We start from the raw sequence: 24,250 nt of genomic DNA, 5'->3' as shown, positions 1-24,250 counted from the left end.
AACATTGAACATCAGCATCTCACCATGCTACATCTCAGGTCTCTTATTAGGCCTGCATACCACTTTAGGCTTAAAAGGGCGAGGACGTCTCCACAAGCTCGCGAGCCTCTCATGAGATGCTTGACAACAAGCATGTCTTAGTTGCCAAAAGGAAATCTCACAACGTTACACGAAGCGGGGCAGCGAAAAAGGGGGCGACGATTTTGTTTCCAACTTTTCAGCGGATGTAGTTTTCTCCAATGAGTTTTGCACCATCACTCCCGTCACACACGCCATCATGGCTACGACTCGGCTGCTAAGCAGCCGTCAGAGCCAAGATAATGGTGCGATTCCTGACGTATGCTATGATTCATGCAGTAAGCTCATAGTCTTATACTCACCCGGTTTGCATTCAGTGAGCTCGTCTGGCTAATCTTTTTGTTGCTCTGAAGACTCGGCCTATCTCATAGCGGCATCCACGGGGAAGAGCCCCAAGCTCTGCGAACCCAACTCGGCCTTTCGCATAGCATACGACAACTGCTCTTCTTGTATTAAAGAAAATACAAACAGGGCTGGTGGCAAAGGCATACCGGGGCTAGAACGCTTTCTAGCCTTCTGCAACATCGAGTCTTCCGCCACCATACTCACAATCACTCCAACCGCCAGATCGACATTGACAATTGTTTCCACGGTTCCAACGGGGAGCACAACATCACACACGGCAACATCCTCGTTCACTCCGTCACCTGCTCCAAGCTCTGGTCCAGTGGAAACGGCTGTCGGAGCCTCTTCAGGCAAGTGAGATGTGTACCAGCTCTCCGCCCTAGAATATTGAAGCTAATGAAACGCTTGCGATAGCAAGCAAAGCCTGGATAGCCGGGGCCGTCATAGGTTCTATTGTAGCATTAGCCCTCATCATAGGTACCATCATCTTCCTGCGCAGACGTTCGGCAGACAGGACGGCAAAAAGTCAAGATCAGACTTACGAAAAAAGCCCAGCTACATGCTGATAGCCTGCCAGGACCAGGGCGCAAGGCTGCCGACCCAGACTCCGGAATAGTTCATGAGATGCCGGGGACTCCTTCTCGCGCTGCTGAGAAGCCCGCAAATGAGCCAGCGGCACATGAGTTGGCATCTTGATACGAAGAAATATCGTACTAGATCCAATAAAGTTTATACCCCGTGGCAAAACTGTGCTACACATGTACCTAGATGCTTTTGCTGCTTCGGATATCGCGCGCTTGTCGACTTGAATGCCTTCTTGTCCCGGACCTAAATATAAGGGAACCTGATTGCTTCGCAATTAGACCATGTTCTTTTGTGATAGGTATCCATGCATCTAGACGGGAATAGCAAAACTTGATTCCAAGCCTTAGTACCGCCCGGTTCGTAGCATGCTCTCCGTGTGCAATACAAGGGTAGTAGAGAAGGCTTAAATCAGATTATATACAAGAGCTTATTTTCCCCTATTAAAAGGATTTGCCTCAAGAGTAGCTATCTAATATAATGAAAGCTGTCCATACAACCACACCATTTAGAGGAGCGGCGGAACCAAATATTCAAAGTGCTATGGCTACAAGTCGTATGAGTGATGTGATCAACTCGTTTCCGCTCTCCCTTATTCGGACTCGGTGAGTGACCGGCCCAATCGCAGCTTATGCTCACAACATTCAAAATGAAAAAAAAAAAAGAAAGGTAGCGACTAGGAAGACGGCGCTGGAGTATGAAAAAAAGATTCAGCATCCGACAGCAGGAGGCTTGGGAAGATTTCTCGTTGAGATGGAATCCGATGCTGCGAATAGATACAAAGCTGAATACGACAAGTATGCGAGCGCCTTCTCTTGGCTTCACTGCCGGTGATTCAGTTTGCTCCAACTGTTCAAGGCTCTGTTAAGTCTCCCTTTTGCGGATGACTGATACCCATCCGACGCGACAACTAGTTATCATACACTTTCGTAGAGTTAGTTCCAGAACCCACGATCCATGATAGTAAATGCCGCAGAATAGAAAAAACGCTTCCGAAGCGTCCAAGCGTAACGAGATGTGATGCCACTCAAGTAAGACATCTCATCGATCCCTGACAATGGTCCATGGCCCATGGGACCCGACTGATTCATCGATTGAGATGCGTTTGATTCCAGACTCAAACTTTAGCATATCCTAGCAAATATAATAGATACCCGTGACTCCCACTCATACTACACTTATGTGACACTCTTTAAACTTGACGGCAATTTTGGGCCAACGGGGCCCGGCACTAGACCGGTGCTCTGTCAGGCTCAGCCAGTAGATAGCAGCCATAAGTATACCCGTATTACTTCAGCCCACCTCTGGAAACTGTAAAGCCAAGGCTAATTATGGCTGAGACGTTAAAAATTCGGGATAGCCTGGTTACGACTCGGGGAAGCGATCAGCACTGCTTCGTTACGAACGGAACTGCGCCACCGACGAAAAGGGTGTCGGGAAACGGAGGTCAAGGCGTTGCTACGAAGGTATGCAGCAGCCTGACAATGGCCTGGTGTTCCCCCATATAGGCCCACGATAGTGGCGTTCTCCCGTTCTCATCATTAGCCTCAAGGTCGGCACCCTTCTCAAGCAGCAGCTTGGCCACGATCTCGTTCCCACCAGCAGCTGCCTGGATTAAAGGCGTCCATCCATTAATATACTTTCCGTTGATGTCGACGCCGCATGCGAGCAGCACCTGCAGAACCGCCTCGTGCCCTTGTTGCACGGCCAGAAACACTGTCTGGTTAGTGTTGGGCTTCGAGCCCACGTTCCCAGACAGCTTCATCGCTACCACGTTAAGCACTTTGCGTCCGACGCCATCTTCCATGTTGATGTCCCCGCCAAGCTCAATAAGCGCTCGGACTGTCTGGTCCTGCAAGTTATCCGCAGCTATGAACAGCGGCGTCCATCTATGTTTATCTTGCATATTGACATCAGCGCCTCGTCCAACTAGCACACGAACAATGGTCTCATGCCCGTTTCGCGCTGCCATAAAAAGCGCTGTCCGTCTCATATTGTCCCTTTGATCGGCATCTGCCCCTTTGTCGATGAGTGCTTGTACCGCTCTTCCATGTCCGTTTTCTGCCGCAAAGTGCAGAGCCGTTCGCCCTCTATTATCTCGAGCTTTCAAGTTGCCTTGCATTTGGGTCAATAGCAATATTATGTCTGAATAGCCTCTTTTTGCCGCGTAATGGAGGCCTGTTCGACGATTATTATCCTTCTTATTGGGGTCACATACTTCAAGTAGCCGCCTTATAATCTCAATATTACCGGTTCTTGACGCTAAATGTAGAGCCGGAAGATTATTATACTGATAGAATGGCATGTTAAATATGTCATTCCTGGACTTATAACCCTGCAACCCAAATAAGAGATCCAGTAGAGGGACATGATGATGTACTGTGGCCCACCCCAACAAGCCAAAGTAGTGAGAGTCAAGGGATTCCCCTAGAGGCGGCCAAGGATGTAACCGCCATGACAAATTTGGCTCGAGGGCGAGCGCGCGGAAATTGTCCTAGTGCAGAGAAGCTTTGGTGATTCTTCGAGCGAGTGGCGCCCAGTGGGCTTTTGCATATTGGAAGAAAGACAGTAGCTCCCTGTCAGAAGGAGTGTTTGAAAACTTTTCTAGGTAGGACCATCATCGCAGATCTGGGCCTCGATAGAAAGCGGTGAGTCCAGGATGGTAAGGGGCCTTCAATCAGTGTCTTCTTTATTGGTTTATCCATTGTAACGCGCGAGCATTCGCCCACATTATAATGCTGCAACTTGAGACCGTAGTCAGCAGACGTGAGATGGTTCACGCAAAGCGCACCAAGTTCTGATTGTGCAGTGTGTAACTTGTACGATGCCCAAGTGAACCGGCCGCTAGGAAGCCGTGTTTCTAAGAATTGCCGTACGGAGTTATGTGCGAGGAGGATTTGGCCGTTGTTTGAAGTAATGAGGTTACAACAGCACTTTACAATCTCTTGGCGTGGCGGGATACTGTTTCTGTCGAGGCACCCTGTGCTGGGATTGATCGCAAGTGCCTCTCTTAACTGATCGACTTGAAACGGCGTGATTGTTGCTGCCACCCAGCATAAGATGGTCCGGGCAAAGCGACTTTGCCTCCTATCTATTCGTTGTAGGCAGCGGGCGTAAGTCTCATCTAGACTGCTGGGGAGATTTTCCAGGGCCGTTTGAATATCGTCATCCGTAGAACACTCGTCCCAGAGAGCGTCTATTTGCATGCTCACCCATAATACCCTTCTTGAATATTAGTATGTGGATCAACACGACGGTTGTCATGGGTGCAATCACTGACATGAGATGAGCTCTTTCATTCAGTTTCCTCTTGATGTCCTGGAGGACATACTCATTTTCTGTGAGTTGTCGTTCCCGCAATTTCGCCTCAATTTTCCACTCAACAAACTCGCGAATGTCTTCTTCATTGTCCTTGTTTGATATGCACAAGGTTGTAGAGTCTCCTATAAAGTTTGTGACGTGGAGGTCTTCGCTTCCGGAGATGAAAACTCTTTGCGAATCGCGCTGTTGCATCATGTTTCGAAAGGTATTAAGTACCAGTCGCCTCTCGACTGACTCACACTCGTCGAGACCGTCCACAATGTATGTTGCGCTTGGAGTGACCTGTAGCAAGAATTCGCCCAGTGGTATGAATATTATCTCTATAATCTCAGCAAGGCTGGGGCGGCATCTCTTTGGGCCGTTAAATCTTTTCACAGCACCCACTAACTGCTGAGGACATACATGTCCCATCCTCTCAAGGAAACCGAGCATCTGTTTAATGTAGCTTTCAAATAGATGAATAGCTTTTAGCCGGAACTTGCTTGAGGGATTGTAGAAAAAATGGGCCACAAAATCACCACTCTTTTAAGATGCTTCTATCAAATGCTCAACCACGGTGGTCCTAGGTCACATTAATACTATGATTAACTAGGGGCAAACGGATCATCAAGAACGAACATACGTCACGAAAGTCTTCCCGGAGCCAACTAGAGCGCGATAGTCAGTGTGTCGCCTTTTGGCTTGCGGATTTATGGATGCATACTTTTACCGGACAGCCATAGACATGAAGTCTTCTTTCTCCACGCCAGGAATTCCTCATTACCTAGTAACCACATTGCAGTCCCTGGGCACTTGTCACGCAAGTAATTGCGGTAGGTGTAGTTGCGTTCGTAATTAGAGATATGCTCAAAATTATTACAAGGTAAAGTCCCTGAGAGCTATGCGTTAGCCGAACAGCAACTCCTTAAAGCATTAGTGTCTGGAGCTACCTTCTTGGGTCAACTGCTATTCTGGCCTTTTTGAGAGATTCAAAAATTGTAACGGATTGTCAAGTCCGAAGTCCGCTTCTTTAGCCGCGGCGAGTTAAGTTACGGGTAGAATTAAAAGGATCTCCTTCGCTATCATTGCTGCCGTTGCTGCCGCTTAAGCCTGCCACTTCTTGTTCTTGTGCGAGTCTGCGTAGTCGCAGATGCCTCGAATGACAAGGCCTGGAAATATGCTCATAAATCCAGCCGCTTCCATTTCAAAGCAAAGAACACCTCCAAGATCCGAGCTGAGCATATCTCTAGTGGACCCATCTCATGTAACTTGGTTACCAGAGGCTATAGTACCGTAATGGACTACAATATCTTCACTGCTTCGCGGCGTCCCATGTATCAACAGATCTTGATCGCAGTGGTCGCAGCTAGCCCCTCCAACATGCTCGTAGGTTGACTCGAACAGGATATCGGGTCCGGCGCTATCACGCAAACGACTGAGGGTGGAAAAGTTTCTTGAAATGTTGCCTTGGTGCTCCACGATATTTGCTCGTAGCTTATTAACAGCATTCAAAAGAATAGCAACAGGCAGCGTGCGTGATTTCCTTTTGGTCATCGATTGATGTTCTCTTGGCTCTTTCCTGCTCTCCAATTTCCAACGTTGTCTCCCGTCCTACCCATATTGCCGTGCCATGGTCCTAGATTAACAGGGCTTTTGCTTTTTTGATCTGTGACTCTACCAACCTTGTTCATCTTCACCAGACGTCCGAGTCCCGGCTGTTCTCGGCGGCATTTCAGTGCTGCCTGTCAAGCAGTGACCAAGGCCATCTATCTCAGCATCGAAACTATAGCCAACAGCCAACTACACACGGCGTGGATCAGTCGGACGGATCGACGATTCTGATCCATTTCTCGAAGAACCGCTTCTGAAATCGTGCACCGTCTACTCCCTTCTACTCCAGGTTCACGAAGGCTCTAGGATGAGAAGACTTCGCCCTGAAACTATACTGTGGGATGGCTTTGCGCTCTCCCGACCGAGCTTAACGCAGCGACGAAAATGTTGGATGAGCGACATTTAGACATTGTCCAAAAGCCCGATGACCCAAGTTTGTACACGCTCGGTCGAATTCACAACCACAATGTTGTCATCGTATGTCTGCCTGCTGGTCAGACGGGTGCGAGTTCAGCCGCGGTAGTTACGGGCCAGATGAGGTACCAGTTTCCGTCAATACAGCACACGTTTTTGGTCGGCGTTGCAGGCGGTGTTCCGGGAGATAACGCGGCTGTCAGGCTTGGGGATGTGGTCATCAGCCAGTCGCATATGGGACATGGCGGTGTAGTTCAGTATGATTTCGGGAAGAGCACGCTGAGCGGGTTTAAACGCACTGGGTTCGTTAATGCCCCGCCAACTCCTCCTACACAACCATTGGTGAAGGAGAAACAAGGCTCAGCTGAAGCTGATGGTTTCTTGCGGGGAATCTTGTGCGACCTGCAGGCCTCGCCAGCGTCTCCAGCTGTCTGATGGACAGTTATTTCTACACATAATCGGTGATACAGGTATCTCTCCCGTAGTCACTGGAAAGGCCACTCTCTTATTGCGAAGAAGAGTCTGGCGGGGCTGTGTGCAGTTGGAGGCTGTAGTTGCAAAACCGAGGCCGAAGATCAACAGGCGCGTGAGCCTCAAGATCCTGGCTCTACTGAGGAATCGTGGCCATGGCTCACATTGTTACTGACCTACTGGTCCCTTAAACCCTTCTTCGAGGGCAATTATCCTAATAGTGGCCACAATCACCGCAGAATAGAGAGCGTCCAGACAAAATCTTGCCTTCTTACCTTTGAGCCTCGTCTGCTCCGATGCGAAGCAATCTTCATACCAATGGCCTGGCAAATCGCATGCAAAGCACACATACCCGGCATCGACCCACGCGCCTCATCGTAGTAATTGCCTTATGGTACAAGGCCTGAGAGTTGATCCTCGCCTTTGGCCATCGGGGCGGTTTGGCCTTGCCAGTCTCTATCCGCCCATTAGCAATGCATGTATGCGGCTCCTATTTTAAAGTCAAACTCACTCCCGCATCTCCCCCTTGGGCATCTAAAAGAATAGCTGCCTCGTATAGGCGGCCGCCTCCCCAGCGGCATAGCCTTGCCACCGGTTGTCCTCTGTTTGAATCGCAGTGATCTGAAATACCCCGAATGACTGGGAAAGAGAACTGGAAAAGCGCGCCAGCTACTGAAGCTCCAAGTTCCTCGGCCAAGACATCTCGCAGTACAGCATTCTTGATGACCTTTTCTCCGGACGCTATTATGCCGTAGTGCACCACAACAAGGCTTTCTTCACGTTCATCAGCATGTCTCGGGATTCGCTTCTCTGGATTGCATCCGCAATCATCGCAGGATTTCCCTGGCTGCCGATGAGTATAGTCTGGATGGTGAAGATAGTCATTCTCAATGCGCGGAAACTTGAATCGTTGAGAATTTCGGCAGCTCCTCCGGGGCCTCTGCGCGCCCTTCCACACAGGATCGTTTGCCCATGTTTCTCGTTGCCATGCTAGCTCTCTTACAGAGTTTTGAAGCACCTGTGACGGTGGTGAAATGGGTGAAATGGTACCAGTCCGTGAGAAGCGGTCTTGCTCTGCTCTTCCGCGATCATACTGCACGACACCATGATATTAATATATGGGCTTGCTCGCCACCACATCACCTAGACGAAGCTTCCCGCTGTCTGTCTCTGAGGGCACACCGCCTCCAATGCCAGCCAACAAACCATACTGAAAGTTAGGAAACGTTATCATCATCTGTGTAACAACCATGGCTGCTGAACAGTTTCCAGGATGAGGGAGGCCTACAATGACAATATTATGGCCGTTAATGATTCCGAGATTGCTGGACAAATCCAGCCTATTCTGTTAGCCGCATAATTTCAGCGCCTCGGCGACATTTCCGATACAAGTTTCAACGTTGTCAGAGATATCTGAAAGTATCCCAGAGCAAACGGATTTCCAAAGACGATTCTCAACGATGGGATGCAAGGAGAGGTAGTGCCTGAGCGGGAGCCTTTCGTGGCTGTATGCATAGCGATACCCAACTCATCTGGCATCGGTACATGGCACGACATGCTGAGGTGCCGGATTATTCAATATTTGAAGTTGCGCAGAATTGGGTCACCGTGCTTGGCACCTGGCACCTGCACTATTAACACAGACACTAGTTACGTTGAAAGATAGCCTAATGTTACTTGGAAGCCGGTCTCGCTCCGCAAACTACAGTCTTGCAAGGGGCCATCCCCTGAGGAACCGAGACCGTGGCCATGTAAGTAGAATTTCCGCCGTCAAGGTGCAAACCGCACCAGCATTAAAATATACCACCGTGTATCCCAAGTGACATATGCGACTCGATTGGCAACACGCGAAACTTGATAATCGAGCGTTACGAGATTATCCTCATGTAGGCATTATGAGTTTAGCCGAACAGCTCAGACTAGACACCTTGTGTCGCCACAAAGATCAGAGTGAGGAAGGCAAGTATAAATCTTCCTGGACGACATGAAACATGTGAAACTGGCACTTCCGTTTTTTGAAAAAATTAAAGTGCTACGGACAGCCTACCTCTCGTGGAGCGTCATACTTTCTGCTCCCAGAAATAGCGCCTCTGCAAGTTTTATCCTCTAATCAAACGCCTCTTCGCGTGGAGGCACAGATCGGACATTAGGCGCGATCCTTTGTTTCACGTATCTGCCCTTGCAGTCCACTACATGATTCCGAGGGTTTATCCCGAATCAGCCCTATGGTCCCTTGCGATCCTGATTACACCTGTTTATTGAAACCTTTAAAGCCATAATCGCCTCCTCCCCTTGGCGCCGTGGTTGGCTCATAGCGCCAGACCATGCTGTAGTGTTCTCCTTTGACTTGGCCACACAAAGTCCTCGCCAAGGAACTCGAAATGGAGCCTCGAGCCGATAACATATGCCCAGGGCGGGGCGGACGGTTTTCTTGTTTCGGCATGAAACCGCCATCCCGACTGGGTTACTCGGCCCCGCTTTGCCACCTCGATATTCCCAAAAACGGATATTCCTCACTCATTTACGCATTTCTATTCGCCTTCTTGGCCAAAGTAAAGCGCCCCCAAACCTTGGTCCATCCATCTAGTCCTTAAAACATGCCGGCCACCACGTCCCGCGACACTGCAGAATCTATCATAGATCTGCGCGTTTTAGAAGCACTACATGTAACAATTCGCGATCCAGCCATAGGCCACTCATTAGATTCATCACAATTTGCACGTTTTAAACATTCTGAGCTGAGCAACTGCATATTCATATTTAAAAAAAAGGCTAAAAGCGCTATGAAAACCTAACATTCTAGCCAGCTAGGACCCCACGGGCGGCCTTGATCTGCAAAAGACGAGGGCACACCGCGACGCCCTGAACAACGCCCGAGTCTCGGCAGACAGGCCGGGTCCATGAAGTTCAAGAGCAGTAAGCACGCTCAAGCCCTTGGCACAAGCGGCCTGTCGGCACCCCCGGGGTTCACGCTCTGCCCGGGCTGGCAGTAGCTGATGGGAGGAGCCAGCTTGTCCGCGGCCTCGAGCTCCTCTCTTGTCGGGCATTTGCCCTCAATGTTCAGGTCCTTTGTGATTTCCTTGCAAGCGGGGGTCAGGGCGTTGCGGAAGTCCTCGTGGTCGAGCATGTAGAGGCTCTCGCGGAGCGGCTGGCCGATCCAGCTGCTGAGCAGCATGCCAATCTGGTCGTCCTTCTCCTTGCACCAGAACGAGCGCAGGGGGTCGTAGCGGAAGCCGCTCTTGATGATCTTGCCCGGGCCCCCGTCGTTGTAGCCCGAGCAGAGGACCGCGTCGGCGCAGAAGCTCTGCGCCCTCTTGTGGTCCACGTAGCCGTCCCGGTTGGTCACCAGCTCGTCGGTGCACCCGTTGAGCCTCCCGAGCAGAGAGATGGTCAGGTGCGGCTTGCAGTTTTGGCAGAGGTCCTTGTACGTGCGGACGTCGTTGCTGGCAAAGCACTTGGCCTCGGCCTCTCGCTTGGCCGCGAGCTCGGGGAACCGGGCCTGCTCGAGGCCGACGGCAATGGTCTTGATCATGCCCAGGAAGCCGGGCAGGTTGCCGAGGGTGCCGACTTTGGGGAGGAACGAGAGCGCCACGCCGCCGAGGTCCTTCACCCACTTCTTGCCGTTCTCGGCGCTGACGCTGTAGTCGGACGTCGCGAGGAGGGAGAGGATGGTGGCTCCCTGCCCGATCTTGCCCGGCAGGTTGCCGGCTCCCTGCCATCCGAGCTTCTCGGCCATGTCCTGGATGGTGCCGGGGATGCTCTTCTTGTTGTCCTCCTCTAGCTGCTTCAGGTTCTTCTGAAATTCCTCTGCTAGCTCCTTGGACAGGCCCTCGGTGGACGGGTCATTCTGAGGCGCGGCCGCGGCCAGACCGAGGAGGGCAGTGACGAGGGCCAAAGAAAGCTTCATTTTGTTCAAAGAGAGTCTTGAAGTAAGCTTTGATTGTTAAAGAGTGTGTTGAAGTCGTCGAGATGTGTTTAGAGAGTGTAGAATGTTGATGAGATGAATTGGAAGATTTTCTGTAGTTACTTTGGCTTCGTCGTGGCTGTTTTATACACGTTGGATCATCTCGTAAAGCTTGGGTGTAAATGAAGGCATGAATGGCCTTGAATCGTAAAGTCTCTCGTGACTAGCCCAGAACGGAAGTTATTCAAGAAAGTTCAAAGGTACTGCCGTGACGCTGTAGTTTCCAAAAGCCGTGCGGCTAGGATGTGTGACATGGGCATGGTGGAGGCTCAACGAGCTGAATGTCTCAGCTGCCGGCTCAACAGGGCAGACGGACGCATGATGGTATGATGCTATACGGCGACTTGGTGCTAGCTTGCATGAATAGAGAGAGCCCGGACGGGGCATTGTCAGACTCGAGCCAAGATGCTGTTGCAAGGCCGAATCCAACATGTTGACGGATGGACGGGCGTGGCATGATGGCTCGGCACATGGGATAAGCGTCCGGCATTGTAATCGACAGAGGCTGGGTCGGCTCCCGTCACTGCTTGGCTTCTAGAATCACGCCAACGATTCCATCGGGGTGCTTCGTGCCAAGAATAAGGTTCAACAGGCTTCTGAATCAGACCATCGGCTATCCACGTATTGTAGGCTACGGCTATTCGTACCATCAACTCATTCCGCAACTTGGTTGCTTTACGTCACCTGTACCGAAAAGACGTCTTCACTAGAGGCCAAGTGAATATTATGTCTGCAACAAAGTGTCAAACACTGTGTATACGAAAGTGGTATATGAGAGAAGTAGTAATCTGCACCAGATGCTCTTCTTGCTCTGTCAGAATCGCAAGCAGTGTCAAGAGTCGAGGATAAAATTTTAACCCTGACAAAACCCTGAGGTTGTAGCATTTCCAAACTGCCTCTTTGCAAGATTTTTTCACAAATGTGCCTGCGCGGCTATGTGGGTTCGGCCATGTCCGGCTCTCGGGTATTGCTTACCACGGCGCCCGAGAGTTTGACTCCGGCCCAACAGGGCATCTGGGTGAATACCCTGCAAGTCGGCGGCCGATTGAGCTGTTTCGTCGGGACTATCCAGGAATTAGTAGAACCAGTCTGGCGGGTCTGAGGGTCCGAGAGTCCCCATGCGCTTGGGACTCGAGGCATTGTTGAATGACTTGGTCCAGTCGCCGGCATATGAACTAGAGTTTAGACGCAACGCACTTGTGTATGCTTCGCCCGGCGTGTGAAACAGACGACGTGACCATGGATGACCTTGCATGAAGTCTAGGGTTCGGCTCGCTCAACATGCATCGTACAGCCCCAATGGCCAGGACAGCGCCCAGGTTTCAAACGTGGCTTCAGCCGCCGATTGGCCCAAATTCCATGACAGCATCAGGCAGTGGAGGTGGAATTTCCTCGAGGTGGCAAGCTGTGAATTTCTCCGAAATAAGGAGGAACTAGTCGGCCAAGGCCGTCTTGTGTGGCACATGCTTCATTGGATTGCATCACTTGGCCGTTGTCTATTTTTAAAGCGAGTCGCCTCCAACGGTTCTTGTCGACACGGCCACATAGAACGAAATCACCAGTCATCATGGACGCGATGGCAATCATCGATTCATCGTGGCAAGCGTGTGGGTCCGGGGCTCAGTTCGCTTAATTCCCGAGGCCCCCTTTCCAGCATCATGTGCCAGTCGCTCCATGATGCTGGAATGAAATGTTCCAATCCCGCGCCAGTCGCAGGCCGTACCGTCATCTGGGGCTTAGTTAAGAATCGCGTGAGGACCTCTGCAGTACTATCCGATGCCAAGATATGAGTCTAAGAGTTTGGTTGAATCAGCGCACTGAAAGGCTAAGCATTGGTAAGCAGCTCTGTAAGTTCGGCGACTGATACATGGGCACCCGGGTGCCCAAATAGACTAGCGCACCCAGGTGCCCAAATTATGTCAGCACTCCTCTAGCGCTGGGACAGAACCTGTGCCCCAGCATGTTCCTGCAGCCACTGCACATTGCAGCGCCAATCAGATTGATGAAACATGGATCAGGCAGCATTCCCTGACGACGTTCTTCCACCCGAAGGCACATATGAATCACGCGAGTCCTTACTTGATGCTATCAATTCTTGGGCGAAACCTCGAGGGTACGCATTTACAACAGGGAAATCCCTCAAGACACCAAATGGCAGAGTCAGAGTAATATTCGCTTGTGATAGGAATAAACCTCCTCCAAGCCCTTCTACTGATCGAGTGCGACGCACTTCGAGCCGAAGAACTGGCTGCAAGTTTTCAGTTCTAGCCAAGCAATCGCTAGATGGTAGTACATGGGTCTTGAGCCATCGACCAGACATCGAATGTGCTAAACATAATCACGCGCCCAGCGATGATCCTTCTGCACACCCTGCCCACCGCAAGCTTGTGGGAAAAGATGCGGCGATCGTCTCCAAACTCGTGAAGTCTGGAACTGCCCCTCGAGAAATAAGGACCTACCTCCATAACCACTCAGAAACACTTGCAACTCAGCGGGATATATACAACCGGATTGCGGCAACCAGGAGAGATCTTCGCGAAGGCCAGAGCAGCATTCAAGCCCTAGTCGACCAATTAGATAACGAGGGCTTTTGGTGTCGCGTCCGCTTGGATGTAGACAATCGACTGACGGCTATCTTCTTTGCCCATCCTGACTCTGTGGCGTATTTACAATGCAACCCGGACGTATTATTGCTGGATTGTACCTACAAGACGAATAAACACGGTATGCCGCTACTCGACATGGTCGGAGTAGATTCTAGCCAGCGGTCGTTCTGTATCGCATTTGCATTTCTATCCGGTGAATCGGAAGAGGATTACTCTTGGGCGTTACAACATCTCAGGTCACTTTACCAGCGTGAACTTCCGTCAGTTGTCTTGACTGATCGATGCCTAGCTGCAATGAACGCTGCTGCACATTGGTTTCCAACGACCAAAGCGCTCCTCTGCCTCTGGCATGTCAACAAAGCGGTCCTCCAGCGCTGCCGGCCCTTTTTTGTGCAGAAAGAAAACGAAACCTCAGAGCGGGCAGAAAATGACACATGGGAAGAATTCTACACCTCCTGGCACTCGATTGTTGCTTCACCAAGTGAAAAGATATTTGACGAGCGCCTGGCCAAGTTTGAACTGAAGTATGGCGAAAAATATCCAGAGTGTGTAGGGTATATCAAGATGTATTGGCTCGAGCCGTACAAAGAGATGATCATTAAAGCATGGGTGGATATGCACTTGCATTTCGGCAATGTGGCCACCTCGAGGCAGGTGGCTTATACTATATGCAATTGACAAGACGCTAATGGAACGTTCCCAGGGCCGAGGGTATCCATTCACTGATGAAAGCACACATTAAGAAATCGAATTTGGACCTTTTCGACGTTTGGCAAGCCATGAAGCATGCCATCGCAAACCAACTCAAGGAACTTAAACATATTCGAGCTTCGCAACAGTTACGCACACCTCTAGATGTATCCGGGCTCATGTTCGAAGCAGTACGAGGTAGGGTTTCGCATGATGCTTTGCGCAAAGTCCAGGGGCAACGGCAGTTATGTCTACAAGAGCCACGTCAGATTCTATGTAGTCAGACTTTCACTTCGTCACATGGGTTGCCGTGCTCCCACACCCTCGAGAAGCTGGAAGAAGAAGCTCAGGGTCTTCTGTTAGAGCATTTTCACCCACATTGGCACTTAAAGCGAGGGGTGGCACTGCCAAAACCTGTTCTGGAACCTCGCCGGGCTGCAAACCAACTAAATAGGACTCAACCCTTAACGAGCACAAGACGCGAACCATCCGGTTTCGAGAGAATCCAGGGTAACAGAAAGGCTCCCACTTGCAGCGCATGCCACGTGGTAGGCCACATTATGACCTCGAGGTCCTGTCCGCTGAAGTTCAAGGGGTCGCCGGTAGTACCTCTGCCGGAAGCTCGAAGTTCAGTCACATTTTCAGGTGCCACGGCGGAAATGGCTCCTGCGGGTGTCTCTAAGGCCCCCCCGGAAATCGTGCCAACGACCCAGCAGTCGCAATGTTCAAATGCAGTGGCGGATGCCTTGGCAGAGATTGATCAACCCTCTTCCTTTGCAGCACGCATGCCACCCATCCGTTCATCTCCTCTCATGAGATTTAATACGTCGACTGACTTGGGGTCGCTTGCCACATCAAACAACGCGCCCGGCAGTCCGCCAATGTTGACCGTTGAAGGGCCAACGGTTGAGCAAGTCCAGTCTTTGTCTGGTGTCACCTTGGAAGAGCCGCGGTACGATTCCCCGGGTGCCATTTATGAGAGATATGTAGCTGCTAGAAATGCGTGGTACGCTGCGCAACCTGCTGGCAGCATCAAGACCAACCAGCAATATCGCAAAGCGATGGGGCTCCCACAAAGATACGACAAGCGGAGTTACGAGTGGTGCTTGGACTACAAACAAATGTCGAAGCATCGCGTCACTGCGACAGGGTCCAGAGAATGGACGAAAGAGGAAATGATGGCGTATCTAGACTGGAGCAACCAGGAAGATGAGCGGATTGAAGCCCAGGTCGCTCGGGAGATGGGTGATCATCCTTTGGCTAACAAGAGAAGAGGAATGAAAGAAATATGGAAGAGAATAGAGGTAGACAGTAATGAGCAACAAGCTTTGCACTCAGCGAATAGCGCGACGGAGGATTGCATTGTTGTCAAGTTGTAGATTAAACTGGAGAGAGTAACTAGTTGAAATGATCTTCCAGCCGGGTCTTGCGGGTCTGTCCCAGCGCTAGAGGAGTGCTGACATAATTTGGGCACCTGGGTGCGCTAGTCTATTTGGGCACCCGGGTGCCCATGTATCAGTCGCCGTATTAGATATCTAATACCCGTATGCTGAGTAAACCCTATAACCTCATGATTCCAGCCATTCCTTGAGGCAATTCCTCAACTAACTAATCAGTGTTCCTGCATTCTTGGACACTCACATGACGAGGCTCCTGGGGGACGCGGTCTGCTCATGAGCTGAATTTCAGCAGCCGGATACTTTGAGACAATGATATGAGGGCCATGCAAACATCAAAGCGATGGATGAACGACTACTTTACAGGTTAGGACCTACACGCTCGTATGTACCAACATCCCATGACCCATTTCGTTGTTTTCCAGCACGAACTCGCGCGTTTTGCCATGAGACAGCAACAGTGCGGCGCTTGGAAAACGCTATGATGCTAATCTTTGGCTAGTCTAATTTAAGTGTGGTGCTTCGTATCCAGCGGTGCTATGATGCTAGCAGTCCAGCAAGGCTAACTCGTATAGTATCAACGCGTTGAGCTATTTGAGGCCCTCAACTCATTAAAGCATGGTTGCAATAAAGTACTGTATGTATATACGAGGGTTTTTCAGCCTTGAAATGTATGGAACGTTACATGTGTAAACTTGACCTGACGTCCCGTCTCCCCCTGGGCTTCATATCTTTCTACAACATAGAGCTGAGGAGCTTTGCGTATTGACGCGTCTTTCCTTTTCGACGACGCCCTATCTCCCCCCCCGGCGAGATGGTCTCCGAGCTCTTCAAGAATGTTTCCCGGTCATCGACAGTGCATTGTGTCTATTCTATTCTTAAATTTATTTCTTTAATTTTCATTTAACCCGTTGCAATCCTTTTTCTACGAGAAAAAACATCGCAGCTTGCTTCATCTGGGACACTAGTATCGTGGTAGCTATATCCGGAAACGGAATTATACTCACCGGTGAAACCAAGTAAGCAATGCCTCTGTCAAGGAGGCCAAAACGCCCCCAAATCGGTGCCAATTACTACAGTTTTCTTTTCGTCACACTATCAATAACCAGGCAGGCTCCGTTGTTGAGAAACTTCTTTGCGTTCAACAAGTCATTAATAGTAAACTTCCAAAAGCTTTAGCCGCCTCACTGAATCAAGCTAGTTAACCGTGAAAAGGGCCCGGTAGAGGGCTCGGAGCAACAGCTCAAATTGGCTAACAACAGTCCGGTATCAAAGGTCGCTGGGACCAAATGGTCTTATTTACACAAAGCGGCAGTGAGTCCCGGGGCCCTAAGGTGTCGTGATTATTGCCCTCGTGTAACATCCGTGTGATATGAACAACCCGAAATCTGGTCTTGTCGATTGGCTAGCCTATCAACCAGCTATAAAATAGGCCTTGAGTTCTAAATCGAGATAGACTCAATCGGAGAACACGCCACTAATAACTAATAGCTAACCATAACATGATACTTACTGTTGCCTCGTGGCCGTTCATCGCAGCGGGTCGTAGTGGCATCAAACCCTTTCTATCCCAAGACTTCTACTTTGTGCTCTTCAGCAGACTCATCACCAACATGGGGCATTTCAAATTGTATGTCATACCAACCTCCAGCCAACAGTGATTCGAGTCTCTGTTCAGGCACCTCAACTAAAGCAACAGCGTTCTACTGCCTGGCCTCGTGCCCATGTCATCGCCCTCCACAATGGCATTCGATAACACCTGTCCCCGGTCTTCAGGGTAATGGGTCCAGAGAACACCAGATGTCGCTTGAGATTGTCGTTGTAGCCGCTGGGTGTGACTTGGTGCCCAAGGTGCTGCAACAAGTTGACACATTGCACTTGGCCGTGATACAAGCCGCAAGTGATGGGCCTGGTCAGCGAATAGCGACAACCGATATTGGCCAATATCGTTGACATTTATGCTAAATGGGAGAAGCGCGAGAAACACAACTGGGCACCTACCGTGACACAGCGTGGTCGTACGTGTCAAATAAATGAGCAGCTGAGAGGAGTCTTGCCATCGCCGCTGAAGCCGCGGAAAAGGTTAATATGAATGATCCAATGACCTTGAAAGAAGAAATTCATTTCTGATTATCGTGCATGGTGGTTTAACCACAGAGTCCTTCGAAGTGATGAATGGGTTCTGGGCGCCTACCCGTTGGCGTTAGCAAGACAGGTGGGCATCATCAAAACTTTGCCCAATATTGCCGAAGACGACCTTTGCGACTGAAACAAAGGCGATCTATTCGTCAAAATCTATGCTGTTGCTCAAATACTATGGTTCACGATACAGCTTGGGGCCCGACTAGCTTGGAAATTGCCCACCTCACAGCTGGAGATCATGAGCTTTGCATTCATCATCTGTACAGTTGTTGTATATCATCTTCTTCTCGACAAACCTAAAGACGCGCAATACTCTATCCACATTCCCGCTGCTAGATATGCCAATCCGAACGAGATAGCCCGGCTGGCTCTCTTTAGTGAAATATGCATAGCGCCACACAGATATCTAATCATACTATAAAGACAATGACGGTTTGGCAGAAAAGTTTCGAGTTCTTGCAATATTGTTTGTTTGCATACCAAGGATCGGTGCCGGTGGGACCCTAACCCTAAACCGCCCGTAGCCGCAGACCCCCCGCCCCTTCTCAGGCGGCCCGAAAAGCTACTCCCGTCGGCATGGACCGACATCGCTAGACAATTCACATCAATATGACTATGGTTGGACAGCAACACCAGCACCATTAGCTACAGAGTCAACTGTTTATCGATACTTACGATCGCGAGTAAGTTCCACCACGAGGTCATCCTCTCACGAAGGCGCTGCGGCCGAATCTTGGAAGGCTATCCCTCATTGCACCTCCTGACAATTCTCCCACGAAAGTTGGTCTTGGTTCTCCTCCTATCAACGGCTTTCCTAGATCCCGTCGCCTAAATATTCACCCTAGCTCTATCGATGCCGTCTAGTGGCATGGCTCGTGAACTGTCGTCGCTCAGAGATGCCTCGTACCGCCAGCTACCAAGCGCTTCCAGGCAGGCGACCACGAGAGGCAGAAGACGCTCACCTCATAGACGAGTCCAGCGCACAACCCAATTCCGTAAGAAATGCAAACACTCGCCATGGGACACAAATGGGCCCTGAGGGCGCTATGAACTGCAAGGCACACGACACAGCTGGCTTCGGGCTTCAATGTCCGCATCTAGAACCCGCAGCAAAACGATTCCCTCCACCAGCGGAACGATGCAATCGAGTCCAGGGTCGACTGCCAGCGTAAATATAGGAAGATTCCAGCTAAATAAGAACAGCATTATATCGTTGGCCACTATTCCAGAGTCGAATTCTGGAGGCGGGAGACCTGGGCCCGAATGAGAGTAGCCATGCAGACGGAAGCCAACCACAATGCACCGCCATGACCATACTCATGACGGTGGCTCCGCTGCCTGTGTTCTCCTCCTCACCGCCGCGAGAGGGGAGCGAAGTTGAAAGTTTCAAGAGGAAGCACGGAAAGGCGTGTCTGTCCAAGGCGCGCCCACAGACTCCTAAAGTCAGACCCAACAGCCCAACATCTGGGCGTTGGCCGCAATTTCTTGGCGAAAACCCGCATCTGCCTCTTTTCTCCGCTACACAATTTCTTTCTTATTACCGTATCACGTTTTATCTGTTGGTCTTAACACGGGCTGCGGGACACGGGGCCGAGGCGTCTGTAGACTCTTGCGATTTCAGGCTGTGTCCCAAATATCACCCCGGAACTCCGCCTCTAGCAGGAGCAACTCCCAGACCACGACTGAAACTACATTTCTCAATGGCTGGACTACAATTGTTCATTCTCGGCCTTGTCTCCTGCCTTGGACATGCCCTCACACTATCCCAGCCGTGGGTTACAAACACAACCACAAACACCACGGCGACCCTCAAGCCCAGGTTGGCGCCCCCTTCGCGCACGTCAATCTGTGGATATTCAACCGGAGACCCATCCAAGGCCTGGTCAGCGCCGGATGGATACGACTGCCGTGTAGACACCTCTCACGGCCTCTGGGGGTTCTGTCCCACGACGGTCATTGCCGCCCCAGACTGTAGTTTGGGTGGCTATTGCTTCGATGACAGCTCCTGTCTGGCCGGATGCGGCCGACTTCGCAACAACACGAGGATAGCAACGTGGACATGGTAGAAGCCCCCTGATCCGTCTCGTCAAACAGCACAAGGCTAACGGAATACGTGACCAGCACACCAGAGGACCCTTCCTCGAGATACTGTTCCTTCGCCTACCTCACCTTCGGGGTTGATCAGACGTATAGCTACTATCACTGTGGCCCCGATCCCGGCACCGCCCACTACATGGCGCAGCCGACAGCCGATATTCCCGCCAAAACCACGGATTCATCCTCCCCGTCAACGCTTTCAGGGCGCTCTTTCTCGTCCGTAGCGGCTGCAAACTCGAGCTCTACAGTCTCCGTGGCTACATCCGAGCCAACGGCAACGTCTAATCCCACAACGGCAGCGGATAACACAAACGCCATCATTGGCGGCACCATTGGTGGTATAGCACTGGTCTGTGGGTGCGTTGTTGCGGTGGTTTATCTGAGAAACGTCAGAGCCAAGAAAACACCCGCGTTACCGCCGGGTTACACGAGGGGAGCGTCTCGAGAAGCAGGGACTGCATCGCTGCCTGTGAAGACGGGTGGCTGGGGACCGAGGGAGCTACCAGGCCTCGAGGCGAGCACTTGAGAGATACTGCTGAGCGTCTTGCCTGGCATACATGGGGATTTCAAACCTCTCGCTCCTTCGGGCTGCTAAATCACACTTTCATCTATATACATCTCTGCGTTTTTAATAGAGTAATAAGAATGGGCGTGTAGAATCATAATTTCTAGTAGCTAGACACTCAAATACTACTCCTTGAGGAATTTGATACCAAAATCCGTGAGAGTGCCTACTGCAAACAAGTCTATTGTCGTTATCTATGACTTTGCAGTTTGTTGCGTGGGCCAAATGGGCAAGGCATCAGCACTTGAAGAGTCTTACTTTTTAAGCCAAGTCGTGCCCATTCTATTCAAGCTAGGAGATGAGCCGTTTAATAAATGCTCTATAGTACACGTCATAATACATCAGTACCGACCAGCGCGAGTAAGCCTGCCATCGCGCGACGTTATTGAAGACACCCGCGTTGTAGAAGCACGCTATCACCTCAGTGCCTGCTCCAGGACGTTGCTTCCTCCCTCTTCAGCCGTTCAATCAACTTGCCTTCCAGGAACGGACTCAATCCCAGACTAGTATGCATATGGTGATTAGCAATATTCAGCCCATCAGTACAGTGCAAGACTTACATTCCCTCCCGCGTCAACACTCGATATGTTCCGCTCGGCTGCACCCTGCCAACGACCTCGCCATGCCCGTCCACCTCGACGCTGCCCAGGATGTCCTCGGGCCACGCGATCCTTCCAAAGTCCGGGGGGTTTCTGCGATCGCTCAGATGCACCCAGCCGCCCTTGCCGGCACCACCGGCACCACCCTGGGCACTTGCGCCTCCAGCTCCGGAGCCGCCGGCACCGCCCCCAGCCCCCTGCTTGCGCGATGATGCCTTTCTGGACCGCTGCGCACCGAAAAAGGCGCCGCCAGAGCCCAGGTTCGACCCGCCTGGGCTGGCAAAAGCCCTGGCTTGGCTGGCTACATCTTCGTCCAGGTGGCCATACTCTGCCACCACCTCGTTGAGTATATCGAGGAATCGGCGATTTTCCGAAAAGGACTGCGGCGTCGGGGGGATCACGGCGGACGTTCCAATGGCGAGTTTCGGCGATGGCGGATTCGTGTCGAGGTATGTGAGGATAAATGTCGCCGGTGATGACGGGTTGTCAAAGACTTTCTGGGCTGCGCGTTAGAGCTTCAATACGGAGCTAGACCCAGGCAAGGCGAACGCACAATGCGTGAATTGTTGGGGAGTGTTGACACGGCCCGTCGCCAGATGCCAAAGCCCCGGGGAGCAAAGCGAGTCGCTGCCAGCATGGCGGGCGAATTCCTTGTCAATTGACTAGAGTTGAATCAACAATCGGACATGTCAAGCTCTGAAATTGTCCAGACATGGATGGGAGCTTCGAAGTGGAGCCATTATGCCGTCACTGCATTGACCAGACAGCTCCAGTGTGACGCGAAGACCCTGCGACCCCAAAAATATGCATCTAACAGAAATCAATTAAACCATTGACGCGTCTGGTCGACGCGGTCCACGCCAACGTCCAAGAGTATCTGGGCAGACCACAATTCGGCCAGTGGCTCGTGACGCAAGCATTACCGCGTTTTCGGATATTGGACACTGACCTCGTTTGCACGAGAGTCGAGGCCAATGGGTTGATACCGGCAACAATGGACAAACCTCCAGCACCCATCTTCCGACGACAAAATGCCGTACCATCCTCATCCGCGATACCATCGTCGTCGCCGGCGTTCGGCACTCCCATCCACCCTCCAAGGCCATTCAATGTGCAGGCCCCCAAGGCCGCGATTCTACCCATCATCCTTCCGCCGGCCACCCTGCGCCCCCTCGCGTTTCGCACATTTACCAAGAAGCACTCGTTAACACTCACATCGTCTGCCCTGCAAGAGCTGGCCTCCTTTATCGGGAGACACTGCGGCTCGGGATGGCGCGAGGAGGGTCTCGCCGAACGTGTATTGGAGGAGGTAGCTCGGGGTTGGAAGAACAGGAATGGCGGCGTCATAGTCGATGGCACAAGCAAGGAGCTGCATGATATCCTAAAGACGCTCGAAGGCAACATGAGCGGGGGCAAGATTGTCGGGCAGGGAAGAGGTCTGCCGAGAGGCGACAGCATGCTGGAAGTGCGAGAGGGCGACGCCATCAACACGAGGCTCGGCATCAGGCCGACTGCGCTCACGAGGGAGGACAGCAACGCTAGTTTCGGCATGTCGGGACTGGGAGTGCACGAGGATGCGAATGACGACGACGACGACGACGACGACACAAACGATCCTCGGGCTTGGCTGAATGTTGTCAATGCGTTTGAGCAACCGCGGCTGGTGTACAATGTCGGCAAAAAACACTTTGAAAGGCGAGCTTCCATGTCTACACGTCCTCCTTACACAACAGTTTATTAACAACATGCAGGGAAACGACAAAGCCTTCGTTGCTCCCACCCGCCTCTCACAAAACCACCGTGTTCCGAAATCGATATCAAGTCATTCACCAGCGTCTACTCCGCAGCGAAGCATTCCAGACCTCGTCAGTGTCGTCATCCCGCAAACGCGCCCTCCAACGCTCCCTCTCAAATCAACAATCACTAAAAATCACCCCCATCGCAAACATGCTCGGCCGTCATGGAAGTAACCACATGCTCCTCGGCCAACTGATCATCCTACCCACAGGCGATCTTGCCATAAGCGATCTCACCGGCACAATCGCCCTTGATCTCAGCCACGCCGTCGCCATCCCCGAAGACTCGGCGTGGTTCTGCCCCGGCATGGTCGTCCTGGTAGACGGCGTGTACGAAGAGGAGGAAGAGTCGGTCGGCACAGGCCTCAGCGGCAGCAGCGGAGTGGGAGGAACTCTGGGCGGCCGATTCCAGGGCTTCTTCATCGGCCAGCCGCCCTGTGAAAAGCGCCAGGCAACACTGGGCATCAGCGGCCCGGAAGGCGGCCAGGACCACACCATCGGCGGCGGCTTCGGCTGGATCGACTTCCTCGGGGTCGGAAGCGAGCGAGCAGTCGGGGCCAAAATGCGCCGAATCGAGCGCCGCCTCATGCACCACCAGCAGTCGCAAGACGCCCCCGGTCGAGGCCGCGCCGTCATCGTCGGCGAACTCAACCTCGACCAGCCGCGCGCCCTCCAGGCCCTGCGCAAGGTCCTGTCCCTCTACGCTGCCGAGCCGCAAGGCTCCGCCCCCGTGACGTTTGTCCTGGCGGGCAACTTCACGCAACACGCCGTCATGGCCCGTGGCGGCAGTGGCGGCAGCATCGAGTACAAGGAGTATTTTGATGCCCTGGCATCCGCGCTGTCAGACTTCCCCACACTCCTGCAGGCGTCGACCTTTGTCTTCGTGCCCGGCGACAACGACGGCTGGGCCTCGTCCTTTGCCGCCGGCGCCTCCGTGCCGCTGCCCCGCAAACCCGTCCCGGACATGTTCACCTCCCGCATCCGCCGGGCCTTTGCGACCGCCAACTCGGAAGCCGGCAGCCACGGCGTCCACGGCTCCGCGGTATGGACCTCCAACCCCAGCCGCGTGACGCTCTTCGGCCCCAACCACGAGCTCGTCCTCTTCCGCGACGACCTGTCCGCCCGCCTCCGCCGCGCATCCGTCGCCACGAAGAAGCGCGGCGCCGACGACCCCGAGCCCGGACCCGAAGGCACACCGCCAGACGAGCAGGCCCCGGACGCCATGGAGCTCGACGCCCGCGAAGCACCTGCGAAGCCCGCCCCCGTCGCAGACGACGTGCGCACCGCCCAGAAACTGGTCAAGACCCTCCTCGACCAGGGCTACCTCGCGCCCTTTAGACAGTCCATCCGCCCCGTGCACTGGGACTACTCCTCCTCGCTGCATTTATACCCGCTCCCCACGGCCATGGCTCTCATCGACACAACCGCGCCGCCGTTCTGCATCACTTACGAGGGCTGCCACGTCATGAACCCCAGCAGCGTGCTGGTCCCGGGGCGCAAGGGCGTCGCCCGATGGATCGAATACGAGATGGGCCGGCAGGGCAAATTGCGCGAATGCACATTATAGCAGATATCTTAATACAAGTATTTCAA

General features: G+C 52.2%; 7 protein-coding genes across 7 annotated transcripts; 2 read left to right on the top strand and 5 right to left on the bottom strand.

The window, feature by feature from the left end:
- Positions 1 to 438: 438 nt before the first annotated feature.
- On the bottom strand, positions 439 to 1,114 carry J3458_002807 (uncharacterized protein; the record flags this gene model as incomplete). The annotated part of the gene is made up of 2 exons (XM_066117393.1): positions 439 to 802; positions 966 to 1,114. The coding sequence occupies 2 exons, from the start codon at positions 1,112 to 1,114 to the stop codon at positions 439 to 441; spliced, it is 513 nt and encodes a 170-aa protein (XP_065977177.1).
- A 1,338-nt stretch (positions 1,115 to 2,452) lies between these two features.
- Positions 2,453 to 2,998, bottom strand: J3458_002806 (uncharacterized protein; the record flags this gene model as incomplete). Its single annotated transcript, XM_007815903.2, has 1 exon — positions 2,453 to 2,998. One exon carries the CDS (start codon positions 2,996 to 2,998, stop codon positions 2,453 to 2,455), a length of 546 nt encoding a protein of 181 aa, XP_007814094.2.
- A 1,172-nt stretch (positions 2,999 to 4,170) lies between these two features.
- On the bottom strand, positions 4,171 to 4,521 carry J3458_002805 (uncharacterized protein; the record flags this gene model as incomplete). The annotated part of the gene is made up of 1 exon (XM_066117392.1): positions 4,171 to 4,521. One exon carries the CDS (start codon positions 4,519 to 4,521, stop codon positions 4,171 to 4,173), a length of 351 nt encoding a protein of 116 aa, XP_065977176.1.
- A 5,025-nt stretch (positions 4,522 to 9,546) lies between these two features.
- On the bottom strand, positions 9,547 to 10,708 carry J3458_002804 (uncharacterized protein; the record flags this gene model as incomplete). Its single annotated transcript, XM_007815901.2, has 1 exon — positions 9,547 to 10,708. The coding sequence occupies one exon, from the start codon at positions 10,706 to 10,708 to the stop codon at positions 9,728 to 9,730; it is 981 nt and encodes a 326-aa protein (XP_007814092.2). The 3' UTR covers positions 9,547 to 9,727.
- A 7,494-nt stretch (positions 10,709 to 18,202) lies between these two features.
- On the top strand, positions 18,203 to 20,566 carry J3458_002803 (uncharacterized protein). The gene is made up of 3 exons (XM_007810469.2): positions 18,203 to 18,283; positions 18,382 to 19,662; positions 19,722 to 20,566. Exons 2-3 carry the CDS (start codon positions 18,908 to 18,910, stop codon positions 20,221 to 20,223), a joined length of 1,257 nt encoding a protein of 418 aa, XP_007808660.2. The 5' UTR covers positions 18,203 to 18,283; positions 18,382 to 18,907; the 3' UTR covers positions 20,224 to 20,566.
- On the bottom strand, positions 20,567 to 21,701 carry J3458_002802 (uncharacterized protein). The gene is made up of 2 exons (XM_007810468.2): positions 21,415 to 21,701; positions 20,567 to 21,358 (listed from the first exon to the last, which is right to left on the bottom strand). Exons 1-2 carry the CDS (start codon positions 21,496 to 21,498, stop codon positions 20,819 to 20,821), a joined length of 624 nt encoding a protein of 207 aa, XP_007808659.1. The 5' UTR covers positions 21,499 to 21,701; the 3' UTR covers positions 20,567 to 20,818.
- On the top strand, positions 21,549 to 24,248 carry DPB2_1 (DNA-directed DNA polymerase epsilon, subunit B). The gene is made up of 2 exons (XM_066117391.1): positions 21,549 to 22,556; positions 22,613 to 24,248. Exons 1-2 carry the CDS (start codon positions 21,856 to 21,858, stop codon positions 24,222 to 24,224), a joined length of 2,313 nt encoding a protein of 770 aa, XP_065977175.1. The 5' UTR covers positions 21,549 to 21,855; the 3' UTR covers positions 24,225 to 24,248.
- Positions 24,249 to 24,250: the final 2 nt, after the last annotated feature.

Source organism: Metarhizium acridum (genome assembly GCF_019434415.1).
Source record: "Metarhizium acridum strain ARSEF 324 chromosome Unknown scaffold_13, whole genome shotgun sequence".
NCBI classification, from domain to species: domain Eukaryota; kingdom Fungi; phylum Ascomycota; class Sordariomycetes; order Hypocreales; family Clavicipitaceae; genus Metarhizium; species Metarhizium acridum.
Note: the sequence above shows the minus strand (reverse complement) of the source record. Positions and strands in the feature narration are given on the sequence as shown.